At 42.9% G+C, this 21,316-nt stretch overlaps 1 protein-coding gene across 4 annotated transcripts; it reads left to right on the forward strand.

Annotated features, from left to right (window-relative positions):
* The first annotated feature begins 742 nt into the window (after positions 1–742).
* SEC22C (SEC22 homolog C, vesicle trafficking protein) lies at positions 743–21,269 on the forward strand. 4 transcript variants are annotated; one of them, XM_084508206.1, is made up of 8 exons: positions 743–842; positions 5,214–5,308; positions 5,859–6,068; positions 8,292–8,455; positions 10,293–10,475; positions 15,353–15,471; positions 16,114–16,179; positions 17,920–21,269. In XM_084508206.1, exons 3-8 carry the CDS (start codon positions 5,887–5,889, stop codon positions 18,118–18,120), a joined length of 915 nt encoding a protein of 304 aa, XP_084364332.1. In that variant the 5' UTR covers positions 743–842; positions 5,214–5,308; positions 5,859–5,886; the 3' UTR covers positions 18,121–21,269. The 4 variants fall into 4 exon arrangements, with proteins under 4 accessions (XP_084364332.1, XP_084364331.1, XP_084364333.1 ...); XM_084508205.1 differs by having other exon boundaries at positions 804–933; XM_084508207.1 differs by having other exon boundaries at positions 826–963.
* The last annotated feature ends 47 nt before the right edge of the window (positions 21,270–21,316 follow it).

The following is a 21,316-nucleotide window of genomic DNA, read 5'->3' on the forward strand; positions in this document are numbered from 1 at the left end:
ACTGTAACTTGTGAGGGAACTCCTTATCTCAACCCACGAACCATTTTCATTATATTTTCTCCTCTCAGTTCTGTTGAGGAGGGGGAGTGAGAGCAGATGTGGTAGGGTTCAGCTGCCCAGCTGGGTGAAGCCACCACAGCAAGTGAGCTGGGCACCTGAGCTGCTGGTCGGTGATCTAGGGACAACACTCAATGGCCAGCATAGACGTTGTGCGTAGCATTGTTTTGCTGAACTAAAAATGAAAATAATAATAATAATAATAATAAAAAAAAGACCAGTCAATTTCCATGAAGTTGACTAGGTTCTCGATCAAGAGGGAATGGCCTCAAGTTGTGCCAGGGGAGGTTCAGGTTGGAAATGAGGAGACATTTCTGCTCAGAAAGAGCAGTCAGGCGTTGGGACAGGTTGCCCAGGGAGGTGGTGGCGTCCCTGTCCCTGGGGGTGTTCAAGGAAAGGTTGGACGTGGTGCTTGGTGACATGGCTTGGTGGTGACATTGGTGGTAGAGATGTTGGACCAGATGATCTCGGGAGGGCTTTTCCAACCCTAATGATTCTGCGACTCGATGATTCTATAAAGGTGTGCTTAGCTTCATTTCTCACTCCTCGCTATGCAACCAACGTGCTTTTTTATCATCACTTTCCCCTCACATCTCTCCCCACACTGAGGCGGGGCACTGCAGGGCCGCCAAGTCTACCCCCCACAGCTTGCTCAGCCCCGGTCCTCCCGCGCTCCCCCCCCCCGCGCGGCGCCCGGCGGCCTCCACGCTCCCGTCGTGCCCCGCGCCGCGGCCGCTCTGGCCGCCGTCTCTGTGGGCGGAAGGGAGCGGGGCGGCCGGGGTGAGGTGAGCGGCGGCCCCGGGCCCCTGCTCCTCTCCCTCCTCCTCCTCTTCTTCATCTTCATCCCCTGCCGAGCCCCGGGGAGGGGTTGTGAGGGTGCCCGCGGGGGTTGGGAAGCGTGAGGGGGTGAGGGGGAGGGTGTATGGGGGGGGGCTGTGGTGTGGGTGTGGGGTTTGGGGGGGCTGAGGGAGCCCTGAGGGGGTTTGGGGGAACCCTGAGGGGGTTTGGGGGAACCCTGAGGGGGTTTGGGGGAACCCAGAGGGGATTTGGGGGAACCCTGAGGAGGTTTGGGGGTGAGCAGGGGGCCTGGAGGGTGCTGTGGGGGGAAAGTGAGGTTTTGGGGGGGTTTTGGGAGGGTAGAGGGGGAGGTGAGGGAGATATGGGGTTTTGGGGCTTGCTTGGGAGGGAAGTGAGGTTTGGGGTTGTGGAGGGGTGTGAGGGGAGGGAGCTTGGGGCACTGAGGAAGGCTTGAGGTGGGCTGGGGATGCCTGGAGGTGGGTTGGAGAGGTTGTGGGGTGTGGTGAGGTTTGGGGGTGTGGGGGTGTTTGAGGGGGGGTGTGTGGGACTTGTCAGTATGGGAGGGCCCTTGTGGGGTGGCATTCAGGTGTCTGGGGTGTTGGAAGGGTGTGAAGAGGGATGCCTGGGGGGCTCTGGGGACCCCTAATGAGGAGAAGTTGAGCTGGACGTACATAATGTGGTGAATGGAGTGGGGTGGGAAGGAGTCTGAAGGCTCGTGAGCTGCTGGAAGTACAGAGACTGTTTTTTAGGAGACCTCAGGTTGTTGAGGGGTGGGTGTGTATGTTCCTGGTGGGCGCCAAATGTGCTGTCTTCAAGGAAGGCCAACGGTGTCCTGGGCTGCATAAGTCAAGGTGTCCCCAGCAGGACAAGGAGGGGACCCTTTCTGTCCTCTCAGCACCAGTGGGGTCACACCTGGAGCGCTGGGCCCAGCTCCCAGAGGTGGATGTGGGGCTGGGCACCAGCTCGGGGTGGCCCTGCTGGGGCAGGGGGAGCTGAACGTTGGGCTTTGAGCTCCGTGTGACACGTGGTGTTTGTGATATTGATAGCCCTGTGTCTGAGCAGGTTGTTGGTGCTGGAAGGCTCTGAACTTCCCTTTGATGATGACTACAGAACCTGGGGGCTTCTTAGTGGCCTGAAGGCTCTTAATGTCCACAAATGACATTTTAAAAGTTACGATACTGTGCTTTCAGGTGATTTTTTTGTTCACTGCTCAATCTGGAGAGATTTACTCTGAGCGTGGTGCTCGTTGCAGTGCAGGCCTGTGATTTCAGGAAGCTGGACAGCACTGGTGTGAGCGGTGAGGGACAGAAGGGACACAGAGAGATACACTTACTGCAGTCTTAAAATATGAGAAATTTGACTGGACTTCAGTTTTGCCTCTATAAATGTGAGAAAAGGAGAAAATCCACCTTGTGATCCTGAAAATTAGTAGTAACTGGCTTTCATCCCCCTTTTAAACCATTTCTAAATTCCTTTTCCTGTTAGGTGAGGCTCAAATCAACATGGAGCTGCAGCTCTTTTCCATGTTTCATGTTTGATTGAGGGAATTTGAGTCTCTTTCACGTTCTGTCAGCCCACTTCTAGCTCCCTCTGACTCTTATCCAGCTGAGGAAAGGAGCGTTTGGTGCAGTAGGTTGCTACCACATATCGAGCCATCGTGTACAAAAGCAACTTTTCAGACTGCTTTGGGAGCCTCTTGGGTTATGGTAATACCCACTAAAGCTTTCTGCAGTAAGATCAGATCTTCACAGAACAGTTGCACGGTGTTAGGTTTGAACCTGACCTCTGTGCTGCCCTTAGAGAAAGGGGAAATTCTGACCAGGGAGAGGGAACAAATTCCTCGAGAGAGGAGCTGGTAGCGAGGTGTTCCCTGCTAGTGCTGTGCCATTCTTAAAAGGAAACTGCTTTTGATGGTTGGATAAAAATCATTTCTTAAAGAACAGCATTTTAAACGTAATCCCCTCCCTCACCTACTTAGGGGTTTGCATTTGCTCTCAGAGCCTTGCTTGCCAGCACAGAAGTTGAGGCAGGGGAGTTACTAATTGGAGTACCGGGAGTTTTGATGTGTAATTAATCAAAAGACCTGAGGACGTTGTCAGAGTTCGGGACCTGAGTTCAAAGGCCTGCCACGTAAAGGCCGTTGCAGATACTTTAGGCAGCGAGTCACACGCAGACAGAGAGGCCAGAGGAGGAAAGGGCAGGTCAGGCTTCAAGAGCAGGATCAGATTTCCCTGGTTATGCTCGGTCTGGTAAGTTGTGACAGCATTTTCTTCACAGAGAGGGTGGGCAAGCATTGGGATGGGTTTAATGATGGGACTTGGCGATCTTAGAGATCTTGGAGGTCTTCTCCAGACTATCTGATGCCACGATTCTGTGCATTCCCTTACAGGTGGCGTGGCAAAACTGCTTGCGAGTAGTTAAATATTTGAGGTGTGTTAGTAACTTGTTGCCGTGGGCACAGAACACCTCTGGTGTGCGAGTAATGAGGCTGTGGTGAAAAACAAATAAAGGTGGTTGTGGTGCTGTGCCAGAGCAGGTGTGCTGGGGGAATTGGAGAGGAGAGGAGAGTTGGGTGAGCCTGAGTGGCAGCTGTTGGTGAGGAGAAGACAGGTGAAGCAGCTGCATTAATTTATTTGTAGGTTTTGCCTTCTCCTATGGCTCTCACCTCTCTCAGCTACATCTATGCTACACTTCAAATAACCCCCTGAATTGCTGAAAACCTCTTTTTTTTTTTTTTTTTTTTTTTTCTCTTAATGTTTGCACAGCAACCGCCCTACTCCCTTTTTGCTTTGTTGGGGAGCAGGGAGGTCACTGTGCAAACGGAGCTCTGTGAGAAGCAGATCGGAGCTCTGTGAGAAGCAGATCGGTGAACGTGTCCCCAGGTGATTTCCCCTGGGGTTGTGCTCACCTACTCTCAGACATCTGAAGGTTTGAGTCACTGCATCACCTTACAATCTCTTGGGGATGTTTGTGGCCCTTCTGTTCTGTGCATTCACCTATTTTCACCAAACCAAAAGGCACGGAAGATACATGTCCCATGTGCACCTACAGCTTGACTGTGTGAGCCTTATTCCTTAGACATCAAAGGTAAAAACGCACGGATTTAAAGCCAGAAATAAACACAGCCTTTTGGGATAAACACAGCCATGGCAGGACGTTTAGGGCTCTGCTCTCCTAGTAAGGGGCACTGACTCAGTCTGGCTTTTGGTTTGGAAGTCTCCTGGTGGGGACTGATACCCTGCTCTCTCCCAGGAGAGTACAGAACCTCTTGAAGGGGTGTGCTGATGCTTGATGAGAGCCTTTAGCCCTGAAGCATGAAGTTTTGTACACCCTGGGGAGTTGTGTGCCTTTCCATGCAGCTAACTGCAGGTGGTGATGTCTGTAGTGAGGGGTGTATATGTGCATTTTTTATCTTAAACCCTTGTTAGTGGCACAGTGAGTTGAGTCATTTTGTAGGGTAGATATATTAGAGCAAATGTCTTTGTTTTCTAAATTTGTTTCAATTTTCCTGGTTGTTTTCTGGGCCTTTCTGAAAGGTAAATGAGAACATTTGATAGATAGATAGATAAATAGATAATTAGTTTAAATTTGCTTTTTAAGGAAGTGACTTGTTATGCTTTCTGTCTGTTCCCTGGACAAGTGTTAGTTCCTTTACCATGCTGGCAAATGCCAGCCACCTTTGGTAAAGGGGTTCTGGTCTGAAATTGCTAAGTTTTTGCAAGTTATGTGGAAATGATGCCTGTGGAGCAGAACTGACACCCTCTTGATGCAGCTCGTGGTGAGAACTCAGCTCCTGTGAGACATCCGACAAACTCTATGGGCAAGGGAGATGATGAAGGGCTGAACTGGAGGGGACTTTGCTCTCTTACCTTCTTAGATAGCAAAACCACTTGACAGTGAGACACGTTTTAAACCATCTTGGAGCGTTGGCAGTGATTCTTGATACAGGGCTGCTTACAGCAACCGTATATCAAAAGTTAGACTTCACAGTGGTTTGTTTTGTCTAATGCTTCATTTATGTTGTTTGCCTGAAGCAGATTAAATGTTTGTGTTTTTTTTTTTTTTTTTCTTTAGAGTTTGTGGTAATCACTGCCTGTCTGCTGAGTTGGAGCTGTTGGTTTACAGCACTTTAAAGGCGGTGATTAGGGCAGCAGAAATACTTTGCATATCATTTCAGAGGAGGTGATCTGAGTGCCTCTAGCAACTGATGTCTGGGTTAAGGAAATGAGTTGTTTGTTTTCCTTGGGGCAAAATACTCCTTTGGTTAGGTTCACCCACTGCAGGCAGGTTTTACATATTGGTACAGATAAGGGTCATTAGTGAGTTATCTAAACTGCTCGTTATGGTTTATCTTCCAGAGACAACGTGAGCTGTGTTAGTCCTCTAACATCTTGTGCTGACTCCTCGTGGTGTGTCCGAAGGACAGATCTCTTGTGTGATGTGAATGTACCAGGTAAATCCCAGTAATAATAACTTTTTGTGGGAGATGGTGACCTGCCAAAGAGTAAGAAGTCGAGAGAGAGCAATGTTTATTCTATATTTAGCCATAATTGCTTCTGTAAAAAGAGCCTGATGGGCTATAGCCATTTTTTAAAATCTATTTCTGTGTTACGCTGGAAAATCAGGCCTGATCTGCAAGGCTAATGCAACTGGAGACTTACCGAGGCTGCAGAGTGTCCGTGGGAGTGAGCTGCTTTCCATAAATACTCGTAAGAAGTTTACTCAGCATTTCTGGTACTGAGGTAAAGCAGAAGGAGGAAAAATAGTGGAAGTTTTCAGACAGGTAGCTCCCTGGCAGATCCCCGGCCTCACCTTTTTGTCTGAGGGATACAGCTCTGATCTTTGGGGCTGGTTTGTCTGTCTTCCAGTGGCAGAGGTTGTACACAAGGTGTTGGTCAGCAGCAGTGGTGAATAAACTCCAACCTTGAGATGTTTCAGGCTTGTGTATTGGCTGGTAAATAACCGAGGTGGATTGTTAACCTAAAGCCACGTTTCGTTTTCAGGTTGTCCTCATGAGTACTCCAGCGGAGAATGTCCATGATCTTCTTTGCCTGCGTGGTGCGGGTGAGGGACGGGCTTCCCCTCTCAGCCTCCACAGATTTTCATTTCAACCAGGACTTTCTGGAATGCAGGAAAAGATTAAAGGCGTTGTCCTCGATTCTGGCCCGGTACCCAAGTCGAGGCACAGCGAAAGGACGTGACCTTAGCATCCAGTAAGTCACTGCTTCTGTCGGTTGCTTTCTGACTTGGATTCTTTAGATGGTTGTTCTGAGGATCGGTACAACGTCAAGGATTAGGTGTCTTCTCCAGTGCCTAACTCCCATAGGAAATCCTATCATAGATTTGTAACCCCCTAGCCATATTTTGCAACTTTTTAGTCAGTACCAGAGCCACACAGCCCTGTCTCAGTTTAGGTAAGCATCTGTTAAGAATTGCTCATTTCAGTTGTTATTTTTTGTACTAAATTGCATTCAGCTCAATGGGCAATACTTGTTAGTAGTGGCAATTGGAGGAGGTGGAACTTATCCAAATATCTTCTGAGCCCTAGTGCCTCGGAATTCAGTAGTTCTGTCTAAAACTGAGCCCAGACACCTTTCTTCAGTGACAATCAAATCTTCCTGATGCCTGCTCTCCGTGGGTGATCTGAAATCCCCTGGGTTCCTACAGTTCTTATTCTGGTCAGCACAGAACTGATTCCTTCTTGACAGTGGCCTGTAACTGTGGAAAGATGATAAATTTCTGCTTTTATTTTTTGGAAAAGAATCTGCTAGTCTTTACTATAAGAAATTAAGGTTCTTTTCAGAGAGGAGCATTTTATTTCCTATTCAGTCCAGTGTAGTTATAAAACTGTGTTTTACCTTGTGACTCCATACCTGATTAGCAAATGTAAGAGAACTTACAGTTCTAGCTCAGGGTCACTGCATCCATTTTTGGGGAGAGTGATTGGAGGAATAAGATCTATAAACTTGCACCGAATGACTTGGGGAAAGCAGAGATTAGCATTTTAATTCCTTCTCCTTCACATTGAACTTACGCCCTCTGACAGTAATGTGTTCTGCTGCTTTTAATCTTCTTTAGTTTCTACAAAAGTAGTTACGTGTCTGGCTCTGAAATGAGAAGAGTGCAAACAGATACGTGGCAAAAAGACTATAAATAGTTGGCAAATGGGGAAAAGTAGTTTTACTCAGGCATGGTGTTGATTCTTAGCTCGAGCTGGGGACAAAGGGAGTTTAGGGAACACACGCAGACTAATTAGGCAGTCACAGAGCTCATCAGAGCCATAAATCCCAAGTACACAGTTTAATGAATAAATAGAAACTGTGATAAAATAGAAACCACAAATATTTCTCTGTGAGAGGGATGAAATAGAATAGAACAGAACCATAGAAGCACAGAATCATTTAGGTTGGAAAAGCCCTCCAAGATCATCTGGTCCAACTGTTAACATAGCACTGACAAGTCCACCACTAAACCCTGTCCCTAAGCTCTACATCTGCACGTCTTTTGAACACCTCCAGGGATGGTGACTCAACCACTTCCCTGAGCAGCCTGTTCTGATGCCTCACAACCCTTTCAGTGAAGAAGCTTTTCCTAATATCCAACCTAAACCTCCCCTGGTGCAACTTAAGGCCATTTCCTCTTCTCTTACCACCTGCTGCTTGGGAGAAGCAAGGTGAAACAGCAGAAAAGAGATAATACAGAAAATGTAACTGTTCAGCTCCAAAATGCAGTCTTTATGCTGAAATACTGCTAACAAATTACTAGCTTGTAAGAAAAGATTTCCTCATTCTTTCCCCGTTAAGTTTCCTAGTAGGTTTTGGTGCATCTGTGGGTAGAAACCTCTGTATAAATATGGCTTTTGTGTTAGAGGGACCCTTTAGGATGAGAATTTTTATTATGGTGCCTCTGATGCAAAATCCTCTTACTTTGCTATAGGTGACATGGCAGTAAAAGTGTCCTTGGTTTTGTGCAAGATGACCCATACTTCTTGCTGTTAGTACAACGTCGTGGTGTTCGAGGGGCACAAGGAGTACCTCTGCCTGCTTCCTGTGAAAAGCTTGCTTGTTCTTGTTCGTGGAACACCACTGTGCTTTGTAAACCTCCTTCCCTCTGCTGTTTTCTGGCCCCCTCTTTTGTTATTAGCCTGATTTAAGGCCGGTCTGGGAAAGTAATGCCCTAGGTTTTACTGATGTTGCAATTTCAAAAATATTGGTGTTTTGTTCTTCAGTATGCTCAGGCCTGCAGAAGGAGTTGCAGTGGGTGATGGATTGGCAGGGGCTGCAGGACCTACACATTTTTTTTTTGTCTGCTCTTCCAGTCAGTGCAGTCTGTACATTTTGTTTCGATAGAAAGCACAGTTTACTTCTCACCTTCAGCATGACCCTCCTACCTTTGTATGCTGATACTACTTTTTTTCTTTTTTACGTATATTTCAGTTTCCTTTCTTCTGGGGATATTGCCTGCATGGCGATCTGTTCCAGCAATTACTCAACCATCATGGCGTTTTGCTTCCTGGAAGAGCTTCAGTGGGAATTTGCTGCTTCCTATGATACAACGAGCATCAGTTTAGCTTCCAGACCGTATGCTTTTCTGGAATTTGGTTTGTAGCTTTGTTTTCTAATAAGAATATCTTGTCTGATACTTTTTTTTTTTTGTTAAGCAATGTCTCCTGGCCAAAGCCTGATCATAAAAATGCCCGTGTGTGTGTGTGCCTTTGCATGCTTGTGTAGGAGGAGGAGGGAGTCTTGTAACTGCATTAAACTATTAGATTATTGTTCCTCCGGTTCCTGAGAGCCCCTGTAACAGATGAGCAAAACGCTGTGGTGGTTAATAAACAAGCACAGAAGAAAAAGAAATCCACATCTCAAACACTTTATAACTTAATTAAAAAAAAAAATTGACAGGTGGAGACAGATGGGTACAAGGAAAAAGAGAAACAAAATAGATTATTAGGGACAGATTTACTTCTGGCATGATTTAGATTCATATAGTACTTCATAATCATGCCTAGTGTTTCTTTTTTAACCTGATATAAATGTTGTTTTTTTCTGCTAAGCAGCAGATGCTCTGCTGAACCTCACACCTTTTGAAAAACACGATTCCCTTGCAGTGAGAAACTCTATTTTGGGAAAGGATAAGATACTGGAGTAGGTTAGCACATTTCTACCCAGATCTCTGTAATATCGTTAAGCCTGCGCTTAAAAGATTGAGAAATCCCCAAGGAAAGTGCATTATGCAGCCATCTTATGTTTGTTTTCTGGGTACATTCCAGGTGTAATTTTATGCTGAGATCCAAATTATTCCTTTTTTAACTCGATTAAGAATTTTGAGCCTCTTTTAATTCCATGATGCTTCTTTTTAAAGATAACGCATTTTTCTCATTTTTAATGTCGTACCGTATTTTGTTCCTGAGTCTAACTAAAGCTGCATGATTTTCTTGTGTTGGGATCGAAGATGCACTTGATACGTAAGATCTTGACCTTTTGCCTGGTAGTTACAGATCATTATAGCAAGCTGACTTACTGAAAAATCCTATATTTTACTTTAATGAATGCTTATGGCTCCAGGTATTCCAGCACAACATCCAGGTCCTGTGTGGTCTCTAAACTCACGCTTAAGCTATTCCATATGTATCATATGCAGTAGAGCTGTGCTCAATCTATGCAAGTCTTCTAGCATAGCAATACTTGAAGGATCTGGATCTTAATTATAGGATGTCTTAGCAAAATTAATGTTAGAGAATTTTATTTGCCAAAGCATGTGAAATTTGCCCATGTCTTTGCACAGTTAAATAGGAAGCAGCAGTATCCTTGGCTTGGTCCTTCAGCTCTGGGTGTGTGGGCAGTTCTTCCTCAGACACATTCTCAGTTTTGTCTCGGTGCTGTGGTAACTCCTGTCAAACCTGCAGCCACATTTGTGAAAAGGGACTCGCTTATGAATGGTTTTAAATGTAAAGTGTGAGAGGCAGAGCAGGTTGATCTGTACCTAAATCTGTGGCTTGGAGTTTGGTGGAGTCACTGCAGTTGCCTCTGCCACTCAGAACTGTTTCATAACTTGAATATGGGTTGAATTAATTTTTCTGTGTGCCGAAAAATCCCTAATCCTTGGCATTATTAAAACATGAAGTGGATTTACTTGATTCAGGCCTCATGCTAGTTCGTGGGTAGTTGAAAATGTGTTAAATCTTCAGTCCTCTCCAGGCAGGATGTTGAGGTGGGTTATTTAGAGCATCCTGAAGGGATTAGGTGTGATATAAAATACCTAGGGAAGGTCCTTCATTTGTTAACCCACAGTAGACCTTTATACTTGAAACTAGTAAGAAAAGAAATGAGAGAAGTAATTAAAAAAAATCCAAAAAGCAAAGAATGTAGTGATTTGAGGAATAATGACCTTAAATTCTGCAGAGCTAATAGAAATGTGTTTTTATAACGTTTCAGATAACGTCATTCAGAAAGTAAAATGGCATTTCAACTGTACGAGCGGCTCTCGAGTGAAGGTGAACTGGGAGAAGGTTGAGGAGGAGATGAAGTTCCAGCCTCCAGTTGAGCTGAAGCTGGAGGACGCGGAGCTGATGAACGGGCTGGCTAACGGTGGGCATGCAGAAGTTCATGTGGAGGTTGGTAAGTTGCTACTCTGCACAGGTGACAGCAGACTTCCTAAACCTAACCGCAAAGGACAGCGAAGCATTTATGAAAGTGTGTAGCAGCAGTTGTTCCTTCTACACTGAGAAATAGGGGTCATGTATACAAAACCTGGGAGAAAAGGCTGCCTTTCTGCCACATTGAAGAGCGTGGGGGCTTTGGATTGTAGCAGGTATGCGTTAAGTATTCAGGGTAGTGCGTTTTTTCCCCCCCAGTTTTAGATAAGCTGCTCCACATGGGCAATCAGTTATAACCGGGCTTGGCATTTTGCATGTGAAAGTATCCTGCTTTTAAAGTCGCTGATTGTTAAATTTGATTTGGCAGAAGCAGCTCCAGTATTTCACCGGCTGTTGCAGACTCAGAAGATATGTAATTACAGACTCATTGAGTTACTTTAGCCCTGAGGAAAGAAAAGATCAGAAGAACGTGTTTGAGCTGAGGGCAGAACTCTCATACTACCCACCTTGGGTTGTTCTCCCACCTGCACTTTCTGCTTTTACCCTGTTCTTTAAAATTCAGTGCGTTTGACCAAATTTTTTGGAAGATGTGTCTGCACAAACAATGTGTAGAGGCTTGGCACAGGAACTTTCTGTAGCAAAAGCTGATATTTTTCTTCCTTTTAAAAGTGCTACCCTCTACCTAATTTTCTCTGAAGTTGGTGTCTTGTTTGTGTTTCAGTTGCGTAGTCAAAGTCCTGCCTACTTCCTTTGCAAAATAAAATGATTTTAATCCTATTAGCATTGCAGTTTAAATGCAGCTTCTGGGGTACCATGAGCTTGTATTTCTTCTTCTTTCGTTGCTCTTGGCTTATGAAGCATTAACAAAATTAAATTCTACTTGCTTGGTCTTAATGTTTCTGATGGATGAGCTGGAATCTAATTTGACAAAGGTATTTTAAGGTAAAATGAAAAGGATCAGTGACCAGGAAGAATTAAAAATAGAAAACATTTGATTTACAAGTCAGACTTGAAAGTGTGCCTCCAAACCGTGCTTGGAGGTTAAATATTTTCATGGTGTGGCAGGGCTTAGAAATTCTTTGCACTAGTGTGAACATTTTCAGTGCCAGTGAACATTTGCTAGCTAGTCTGTGTCTACAGATCAGAAATATGTTTTCAGTTTTCCCCATCTTCCTAATTACTTTCTTTTATTTTCCATCTGGCTTGTGTTTCTGGCTTCTTTTTTTCTCTCTGTTCTAACCCAAATACTCATACAAATTGTTCCATCTTTATTTTAAGGGCTGTGTTTATGGTCATCTGTTTCCATCAGCTGGAGTCAGCTTGCCTGGTTTGTTCCTCTCTCCTCTCATCACCACCGAGCTGCTGAATCCCACTTAGCTGCTCTAAGTTTAGCCGTGTGCATAGTGTCTGTTGCCTTATTACTGTTATTTATATTGCAGCTCTGCAATACAGGAGTCTTACTGAGCATATGTTGAAGTGGTTCCAGGAGAGCAGAACTTAATCACGTCTGCATTCTGTACGGACGAGAAATCCTGGACTGATCAAAACATCAGTCTCCTCACGTGGATGTAACCCGCTCCTGTTTGTTCAGCTGTGTGAGCACATCCCCTGGCTCCTCTTCTTTTTAGTATGAAAGGAGTCTGAAAAGTCAGGGCAGTTTTGTCATTGTCAAGTGTATATATAGAAACAAGACATTTTTTCATTTTTTCATTCTCTCTTCCTTTTATTACTCCATTTGTTAACGAAATCCAGCCCAGTTCTTCCTAGAAAGACACTAACACCGTATCCTTGCTCAACATCTCCACAGCCTCAGCTTTTGTTGCAAAAGCTTAACCTTGTGCCCCAATCTAGGCTAGCTGGTAAAGCTTTGGAAGGCAGTGGGCTGTGTATATAAAAGAAAAGTGAAATGGAAGTAGCTTTCTGCGTAGAGGGAGACTTTTCTCCTCAGAACTGGCTATAAGAAATGGAAGAACAACTTGTACTATTTGTCTAGTAAGCAGGCTATTAAATTATGCAGCATTGTGCTCCCCTTGATGAATGTTCTTAGTCTTTTGGAGGCACACGGGGAGTACTTCAGAGTCCTTTTCAAGATGTTTTTTGAAGATTTGATAACCTCTTCTTACATCTCTGTTTTTCAGTTGCTCGCATTTTATTTTTAAAGTGCTTGAATCTGATTTCATCTTTTCACTCCCGGTGCTGTCTTTATCTGGAGCTTTGTGTAAGTGAGTCATTGTCAAACCCTTGAAGAGACAGAATGGAGTATGGCACTGGCACTGATGTCAGCCAGTTAAATAGCCAGAGGCTTCTGCTCAGAAAATCTCTTACAAATTTCCTCGTCTTCATTGTTCAAGTGTGTTTTCACAGAATTGTTCTACACCTGTTGAAACCTGCAGATGCATTTTTCTGGGTGCTGGATAATCCACGGTGCACAGAATACCTCTGTACAGTTCTTGTACTCTGAAGTGCCTGACTTTTCTACTGAACAGTCAGATCAGTTTGAATCCCAGCTAGCATTTAATTGTGTGCGTGTGCAAAACTGCTGCTCTGGGCTAACAGAGCTTACGGTTTCTTGTTCTCTTATTTCGTGTAATAAACAATTCTAGTATTAAAATGTTTTCATAAAAACATGATTGAATCTGCACACAGAATTGTAATAATCTTGTTCTAGCAGTACCCATTTCTCTTGCTCTGTGCAATTTGCAGTTCGTGGATTAAACCTCAGGAAGATCCAGCAGAAACAAAACTCCCCAGCAAACAATTTAGAGATCAGTTTTCACAGACTGTGAGCCCTGAGCAACTAGATACTGTAATCTCCCCTGCGTCTGTGAAAGCAATTCTTTTTATCCTAGTGGACAAAAATGTCACTTTTAAATAATATTTCATGCTCTTGTCTTCAGCCTGCAGAAGCAATATATTCCCCCTTGTTCTTCACTGGGCTCTGGAAACTCTTGATGCGTGTAGTTTGCAAGATCCTGTGCAGTGAACGACACTTGTACTGGATGATTTCTCTCTGTCTGAGAGACACAGCCTGCCTCTGAAGCAAATCTTAGCAATTCAGGAAGAAGAAACGGTAGTCTTTATCAGGAAATTTCCATGAGAGAGAAATACATAGCTGCAACGCTATTTAATTTATCAAAAATAATAGGAAACTGAATGCTGCTGTCAGTATAAAAACAAACATGTTGGTACAGCTTCTGTTCAGCGTGTTGCTTGGATTTAAAATTTCCCTGTATAGCAGAAAAGCAAAATTGCCTTTAAATGATCGGGTTTCTTGCACCATTTATTTACGTGAAAATGTGCATGACAATAATACACAGTAATACTAAATAATGTGACATATTGCAAATGAGATTAATACAGTTCCCTTTGCAGCAGCTTTCGGGATGAAATTACGGAGGTATGAGTGCGTGCCAGAGAAATTAATTACAAAGACATTTATAAAAGAGGATTTATATCCCTACATTAATTTGGCACCAAGCTTTTTCACATTCATCTATCAAAATCCCTCTTAAAGGAGGAGACACAAGTGTTTTCCTTTTTGAACTGTGCAGTAGTAGTGCAATGCTCAAGTAGGTACGGGTATTTCACCTAGCTCTGAAGCAAAGCCAGAGTTGATCTCTGTTTTGCATAGTTTATCTCCTCGTCAGGAGCTTTCTACAGCTGGTCAGGGGACAGAACATCGTGAGACTGGGGGAGCTTCTTGAGGGCTCATCCGTTCTGTCCTGTATCTTCTGTTGGTGCAGGAGAGGACCTGGATTTGATGCCTGAGGTGCAAATTGCCATTATTATTGTTATGCTGAAAGAGCTCTATTGGTGGTGAGCCACTGATAGAATATGGCAAGAAATAAATGTAGGTGAGGATAAAGGTGTTGTATCTATTGTTGCACTAGCTAGGTTGAAAAATAGGCAAGCTTTTGGACAACCAAACCCTTAATTAGAAGTGGCAAATTGCAAACTTAAATACAAATCAATAATAATTGCTTTGGCCTTAGCTAGGTACGTATCAATTAGGTTGTCCTGAGGAAATGGTGTTTGGGTGTTCAAACAAATGCTAGTAGCAGAGGAGGTGAGACAGGTAGTTCCCTACCTGTGAGATGTGGGCAGAAAGGGGATGAAAGAAACTGTAGCGGGCTGTAAAATGTGTCTCAAAGGCCCAAAATTTCAGAATCCAATCCGTAGGCCCCAGTTTTGATTGTGATTTGTCAGTCTGCCTTGAAGACTGGCTCCGGCAGTTTGTGTCATCCTGAGAACTGCCCCAGTAACTATTCCTGCAGCAAGGCATCTAAATCCTTGGTCTTAGTACAGTTTTATATTACATTGTGGCAACGGCTTAATTAGGGCACCGAGTGTGGTATGGAAATGGTGCAGGAGAAACTAGATTTCCCTGTGCTGGATTAAACCCTCAAATTGTCTGTGGGGAGAAATGTGTGGTTACCAGTTGAAGGGGAAACAAATTGGTCTCTTGCTGTTACATGTGCCAGAAATCTAAGGTTTTTACTGTCCCTTTGAGTGCTTAAAGCCTGTGATTTTTCTCCTGACCCATGAAGAATGGTCAGTTCTGTTAATCTGCTGTAATAAAGAGTTGAAAAATACCTATATGCAGCACAAAAGAAGAAATCAATGCTAAATAGTTCAAGAACAAATTCTATTACTTAACCTGTTTAAAAAGTGCTCCAGAGCTGTCGTATATTTTTTTAGATGTCAAAAAAATTGAGCAGTGTAATGCAACAACAAACGTGGTTCTATTCATAATTGGTCTTCTCCGGAACAAGCATGAAAGGTTTGGAAAATCCAGATAAGCTGATTTGAGTTGCTTTATGTTGAAATGTTTGGAGTTGTAGTGCTAACTTTTACTAATGGCTATCTTTTCATTCTCTTTTTTTGTTCTTTTCTTTTAAGTCCCTACTTACAGAATGCAACGTGTGACTCCCCTGGGGATCCTGTCCCTTGTTCTGAACATCATGTGTGGGGCTTTGAATCTCATTCGAGGAGTTCACCTAGCAGAGCATTCATTTCAGGTAATCCTGGTTGGGTTGAAACCTGAAAATGAGATGAAGGAAGAGAGTTATTGCAGTAACCAGATGAGGGGTGGCTTTTCTGCTTCATAGCAGACCACACGTCTCATAAAAACTTTTGCTTGTCCAGGAACTGTACAGTTCTGATTGCTTACCTTCTAGAGCGAGTGTTTTGTTGTCTATTCAAGCATGTTGCATTCTACTTTTTTTCTGGTGACACTGGAATTTGGAGAAATGTTGTAATCTTGCTAGGCTGGCTGGATATATTATTATTATTTGTCTTGTATTTTGTTCTAGATGCTTCTGTGTAATTTTTGTTAAATATGTAACTGTAAACAACTTTGAAAAGAGGAAAAAAAGTTTCTTGCAGGGTCTCACAGTTTTATTTATCTGTTTAGTTATCTGTTAGTTATCTGTTTAATCATTATTTAGTTATTTATTGTCACATAAGCCTCAGTTCTTGGTATCTTGTTGAATGGTAGTGATCTTGCTGCTGTTCGATACTGTTCCAGTCAAATAACAGAAATTATGATGAGGGGTACTTGATGATATACAGTATTCCAAAATATCAAGTAGTACTTGCTAAAAAAAAAAAAAAGTGTAGTTTATTTATTTAATTCCTTGTTTGCTGTTTTATCCAAACAGGAGGACCATGAAGTAATTGGAAATGTGATAGCCTTTTTTCTACCTTTTCTAGCCTGTGTTTTTCAGGTACGTTAACTTAACGCTTTCTGAGTTTTGACATTATGAATTACAATACAAACCCATTTTCAGCTAAGCAGAGGAACAACTTGTTTTTTAGCATCCTATCTAGTCAATTCCACAAAGGTGCTCCAGTGAAGTGGCACAAATATAATTAAGGGCACAACTTAACCTTGTCAAATTGAAGTTTTAGGCTTTTCAGTGTTTCCATGCCGTGGCATGCTAAATGGAGCTGAGTGTGATAAAGAAGTGCTAGCCCAAAGATGCCTCTCTTCCCAAAGTGATTGACATGTTGTCTTTCTGACCTAGTGATGGGCTTTTGTAGCATAACCACTGTAAAAAACAAAGCACATATAGAATAACACCACCACTGAAAGTCTTCTAATTTACATGAAAAGTTATTTTTAAGTCTTGGGACAAATACAGTTCCCAACTTCCTTAGATTTTCTTTTTTTTCCCCAATGGATTATTTTCTCTTACCTCCTTATGCAGAAGAGTTTGAATGACGAAAATGATATATGCTCCAAACAGGTTCTTCCTGAAAGGTTTCTTAAATGCCTAATGCAGTGATCCACAACCTTTAGGTTTCAGGGAAATCTGCTGTTTGCAAAATCTTCCATTTTTAGCCTGTTGTCACAGGAAGCTGCTATAGTTAGGATGCTAATTGACAGAGCATAACATAATACAATGTGTTTGTAGTGCTGTTGCCTTTGGCCAACCAAATTTGGGGATAGCTATCTGAAGGCTTCTGTTCATCTGTGATATTTAAAACTGGTAATGATGCTATTTGTCATATCGTAATAGACAATTGAGTGTCTTTCAGCCTTTTTACACCTGTGCTAGTGGCAGAGCTTTAAAATGGAGATAATAATCGGGATCTGAAAACTGGATGCGAGTCAGTCATCACACAGAAAGGCTCTGTCCTGCTTTATTCCAGTTAGCACCTGAAGCTAAAGAAGCTTTTTAAAAAAAAAAAAGTGTTCTTCCTTATCCTTTTGATCTGTAGCAGTCATCTTCACAAAATGCTCGTGCATAAATTGAGCTCAAATGTGAAGTGCTTTCTACTTTATGGTATCTACTTGTGTCATCGGCACAGTTGGAAGCTGTGACCTTAAGTGCGAAAGCCTGATCTGTTACTGCCTGACTTAGAAAAAGTAGCTCTTCTGCCAGCAATTTGTGAAGTTTTTAGTTCTCTCCTGCAAGGCTTGTTGCTCTTCACACTTGCTTAGCAAGTGGGTTCCAGCTGGTTTCGAGTATAAAAATACAAAAAGCCCCAAAACACTTTTGAGCCCTGTGTTGGCAGAAATGATGCTCTTGCTGCCAAGTCAAGTCTAGAGAATGTAGTCCTTTACTTACCCCTAGAGCAAATCCAGCAGCAACAGTTTGGAGTTTGCTTGTTTCTTTCCTCTGAGCCTTTGCCTTGCAAGAATCACAGGTGGGTTTGAAAGCTGGCTTTTAGTCCAGGCTGGCGTGGGCAGGAGGGATGCAGAGTGTGCTGACAGGCTTCTTTTGCTGCCTACACTTAGCCAGTAGGTGCTGGACTGAGAGGCTGCTGTTCCTGGAGAACCTTTCAGGATGGGAGCAGGAGGAAAGCTTTGAGATTCTTAGTGGTCATGGCAATGGCTGGCATGTCTGAGAGGTGTGGATGTGCCAGCAGTCCCCAGCTTGCCTATATATATGTATATGTATAACTCTGGTCTTCCATATACATACTTTAATGCTAATGATCTCTCTCTGGTCCTTTTGTAGTGTTACTTGTACCTATTCTACAGCTCGACGAGGAAAGTGAAGACATTTATACTCTTTTTCTTGGTCTGTTCATGCAACGTTTACTTGTATGGATTGCGGAACGTCTGGCAAATAGCCTTTCACATAGGAGTGGCATCTCTGTCTTCCTACCAGATACTGACAAGGCAACTCATGGAGAAACAGCCTGACTATGGAGTATGAAAAAGACTGTGGGTTTGCTATTCTCTTTTTACGGCTCATTTTTTGTATTAAAAGGGGCAAAAATAGCTTGGAGTATTTTTTTTAAAGCCTTGTGACAGTGGTTATTGCGAGGAGGATGTCTCAAAGCAACCTGAAACGAAGTGGGATCCATGTAGCAATGTCAAACACACAGTGAAGAATTTAACTGTATTCAACATGGCATGTGGTGATTGTGCATGGTAGATTTTGTTAGGTGTCGTCAGCGATGGAGGTTCACTTTAAAACCGGCTCTTACTCCTTGACTGCTACCACCTAGACAGCATTCTGCCATTTGTCATACTGGCTTTGTAACAGTTTAGCAGGTCGATGTCTTGACGTGGAAATGCTTCAGAAAATCCTAAAATTGTATTATAAGGAGAAGATAAAGTGGTGGGTAACACTTCTGTCTGTAGACTCTTGGTAAGTGTAAGTAAAGGAGTAGTTTGCCATAGTTAGACGAGTCCGTTATTAATGGGAAAAAAATGTTAGGGTGAGGTTCAGGATATTTTTTCTGGGTTTTCAATGAAAAGAGAAGGCTGTGGCTTCTTTAAAAAAACATACAGGTTTTAAATATTTCCTGGCTATACAGCGCATTTTAAAGTACATGCTTGTTGGTTAATTACAAATATGCTTGGGGCAGCATAAAATAAACCAAGGGGATATTAGTGCCCTTTCAGCTCAGGCGGCCTTTATTTCCCCAGTTAAGGTCACCCTTACTGTAAGGGCGGTTCCGTGTTTGCTTGGTCTGTACAGATAATAAATCTTCCAAGCCTACTTACGGCAGGCCACCGACACCTTCACCTTTAGAAAAACGAATAGCTGGTGAGTGGAAAGCCATCTCCAGTAATGGAGAGCAAGAGCAGGTTCTCTTTATTATATAAAACACCTTTAGCTAACGGTGTTGAGTTCTTACCCTAAGAAGAATTTATGAGCGTGCACTTTTGAATATAGTACTTAGGAGCTGAATTTCTTAACCTCTGCTGCACTGGGTATTCCTGTAAGTGATATACCGAGGTGCATATGGGCATTGTAGCACGTATACGAATACTTTAGGCTGCTTGTGTTTAAAAAATGCATATCATTTTGATGCAGCTGTCCCCGAAGGATTGTAAAGACTCAAACTGAGATGATGTAGGGAGCTGTAGGTGTGTTATTGTCCCAGTATGGTCCTAGATTTCTTTATTTTTTTATTTTTTTTCTGATGACCTCATTTCCTTCACCAACAGTCTCTCACCAAAGACTTATTTTTCTCTCGTGTAGTCTCTACCTCTAGTGGTTGCAAGGAGGTTAACATGATGCAGAGTTGTCTTTCTGAGTTTGCAGAAATACTTACCGAGATGCAAGAAAATAATTTTGTTATGATTTCCTGAAATCTCAAGATGCAAACATAGCAAGTATCAGTGGACTGCTAGACCAAAAATGTGTGGCCTTGGAAGCACTTCTGGGATGCATCTAACTGCAACCTGCAGCCTGTTATAGCCTGGACAGTTTCTAGGGCATCCAGAGACTTGGTTCCAGAGCTTTTTCCAGTAATAAAATAGAGGCATTTCTCTTCCAACTCATGCTTACCCCATTTACTGTAACAATTATGTAATGAGGTCCTTTAAACCGTGAGGAATAGCTTAGTAGAAGTGATGGAGGAATGTTTTAGCCAGCCAGTTACGAAAACAGCTGGAGCTCTGTGCCATGAGGTAATGCTGTTCCGTTCTAGAGGAGTGGATTAAAATGGATTGCCTGTCGTTCACTCTGGCACAAAACTGGTGGTAAGTGGATGAATGAAGCCAGGACTCACACATTCTCATTAAGACACCCAGATGACCCCGCAGATGTGGGAGTTTTAGTGCTGTCAAGCTTTAAGTTTCCGTACAGTTCAGTCCTGGTTTTACTTGTCAGGGTTCTCTTTCTGTCTGATTGGAGGCTGCAGGAAATTAAGCCGTGATGTTGGGTTACAAGTCAGGAAAAACAGAACAAAACTAAATGCACAGAGCATTGACAGCAGGGGGGGCAGTGAACCATGATGTGCTTTGTGTTCCTCAGCCTTTTATTTAGCTGATGGGAAGAAAGAGCAATGATCCTGATGCTCCCTGAGTATTCGACTGCTTTATCCTAAAGCAACCACCTCTCTGTGCCAGGTGATGTGAGCAGCAGCTCCGCAATGCGAGTGGTACAATGAGGTGTTCAGATAGCTCGTGTAATTAACATCATTAGAGTTGATAAAGGTTAAAATCAGCTTTTGGTTAATGCTTTCTTTTTTTTTTTCCTGAGATTGCTTTGTTGAACAAACTCCGTTGGTACAATTCTGCCTTCATGTAATTTTCTTTTTGGCTTTGTGGATTAGGCAGAGGATGCAACAAGGTCTCTTCGGCTGACGGACAAAGTTCCACTTTGCTGTTTGCTTGATCCCTTTGCAACTTTTTCTTTTCTGTAATGTGTGCAACCTGTGTTAAGGAATCAGTGTGGATTAATCTGCGTGCATTGGTATCTATGCACTTTGTAGTTCTGGATTGTGATTTGGGAGCGAGGAAGAGCAAGCGTTGGTTGTTTTTATTTTTTGTTGTTATTTAGGATGGCTTCTGTATCTGTGGTATTTATACAATTAAACTTTTTGTCCGGTGAAGCAGCAAGAGGAATAGAATAGCTTGCATCGATCTCAGTGCTTTAAGATTTAATAAAAAAGAATGACTTGCAGTTTGAGTACATGAAATCTGACTCATAACGTGGGATTACCCTGGTGTTGAATCAAATCCCCAAACAGGAATCCATCCCTTTTTGTTCGACTTCAAACTGTTTAATGTGGTTTGACTTGTATCTCCTTAACACTGTCAGTTTTCAAGATAAGTCCCTTGGAAATTCTTTTCCTCACCCAGCAGCATAGCACAAGGAAATCGGCAACAAATGAACTTCATTAATTTAAAAGATTCGCAGTGCATAGTCACTTTATGAAACTGTTTATTTTCTGTGTGTTTTTTTTTTTCTTCTCCCAAAGACCTGTTAAGTTTATAGAAGGTGGGCTGGTACCTTTTTAGACATTTTTGCACTGTGTTAATAATTGAACCTGTGTAAATGTGTATAAAATCATTTTGCATGTATGTGTATATATGTACATATCTAATAAATGGCTTTTTTTGTAATAGTTGCCTTCATTTATACCTTCGTTTGTAGCGTGGAAATAGCTGGG

Source organism: Aythya ferina, assembly GCF_964211825.1.
Source record: "Aythya ferina genome assembly, chromosome: 2".
NCBI lineage: Eukaryota > Metazoa > Chordata > Aves > Anseriformes > Anatidae > Aythya > Aythya ferina.

What these genes read in the sequence shown, in the direction of transcription:
- SEC22C (XM_084508206.1), top strand. Translation starts at nt 5,887, where the DNA reads ATGTCCATGATCTTCTTTGCCTGCGTGGTGCGGGTGAGGGACGGGCTT. An exon ending in GGACGTGACCTTAGCATCCA is followed by an intron (nt 6,069 to 8,291) that starts GTAAGTCACTGC and finishes CGTATATTTCAG; the next exon opens with TTTCCTTTCTTCTGGGGATA. An exon ending in TAGCAGAGCATTCATTTCAG is followed by an intron (nt 15,472 to 16,113) that starts GTAATCCTGGTT and finishes TTATCCAAACAG; the next exon opens with GAGGACCATGAAGTAATTGG.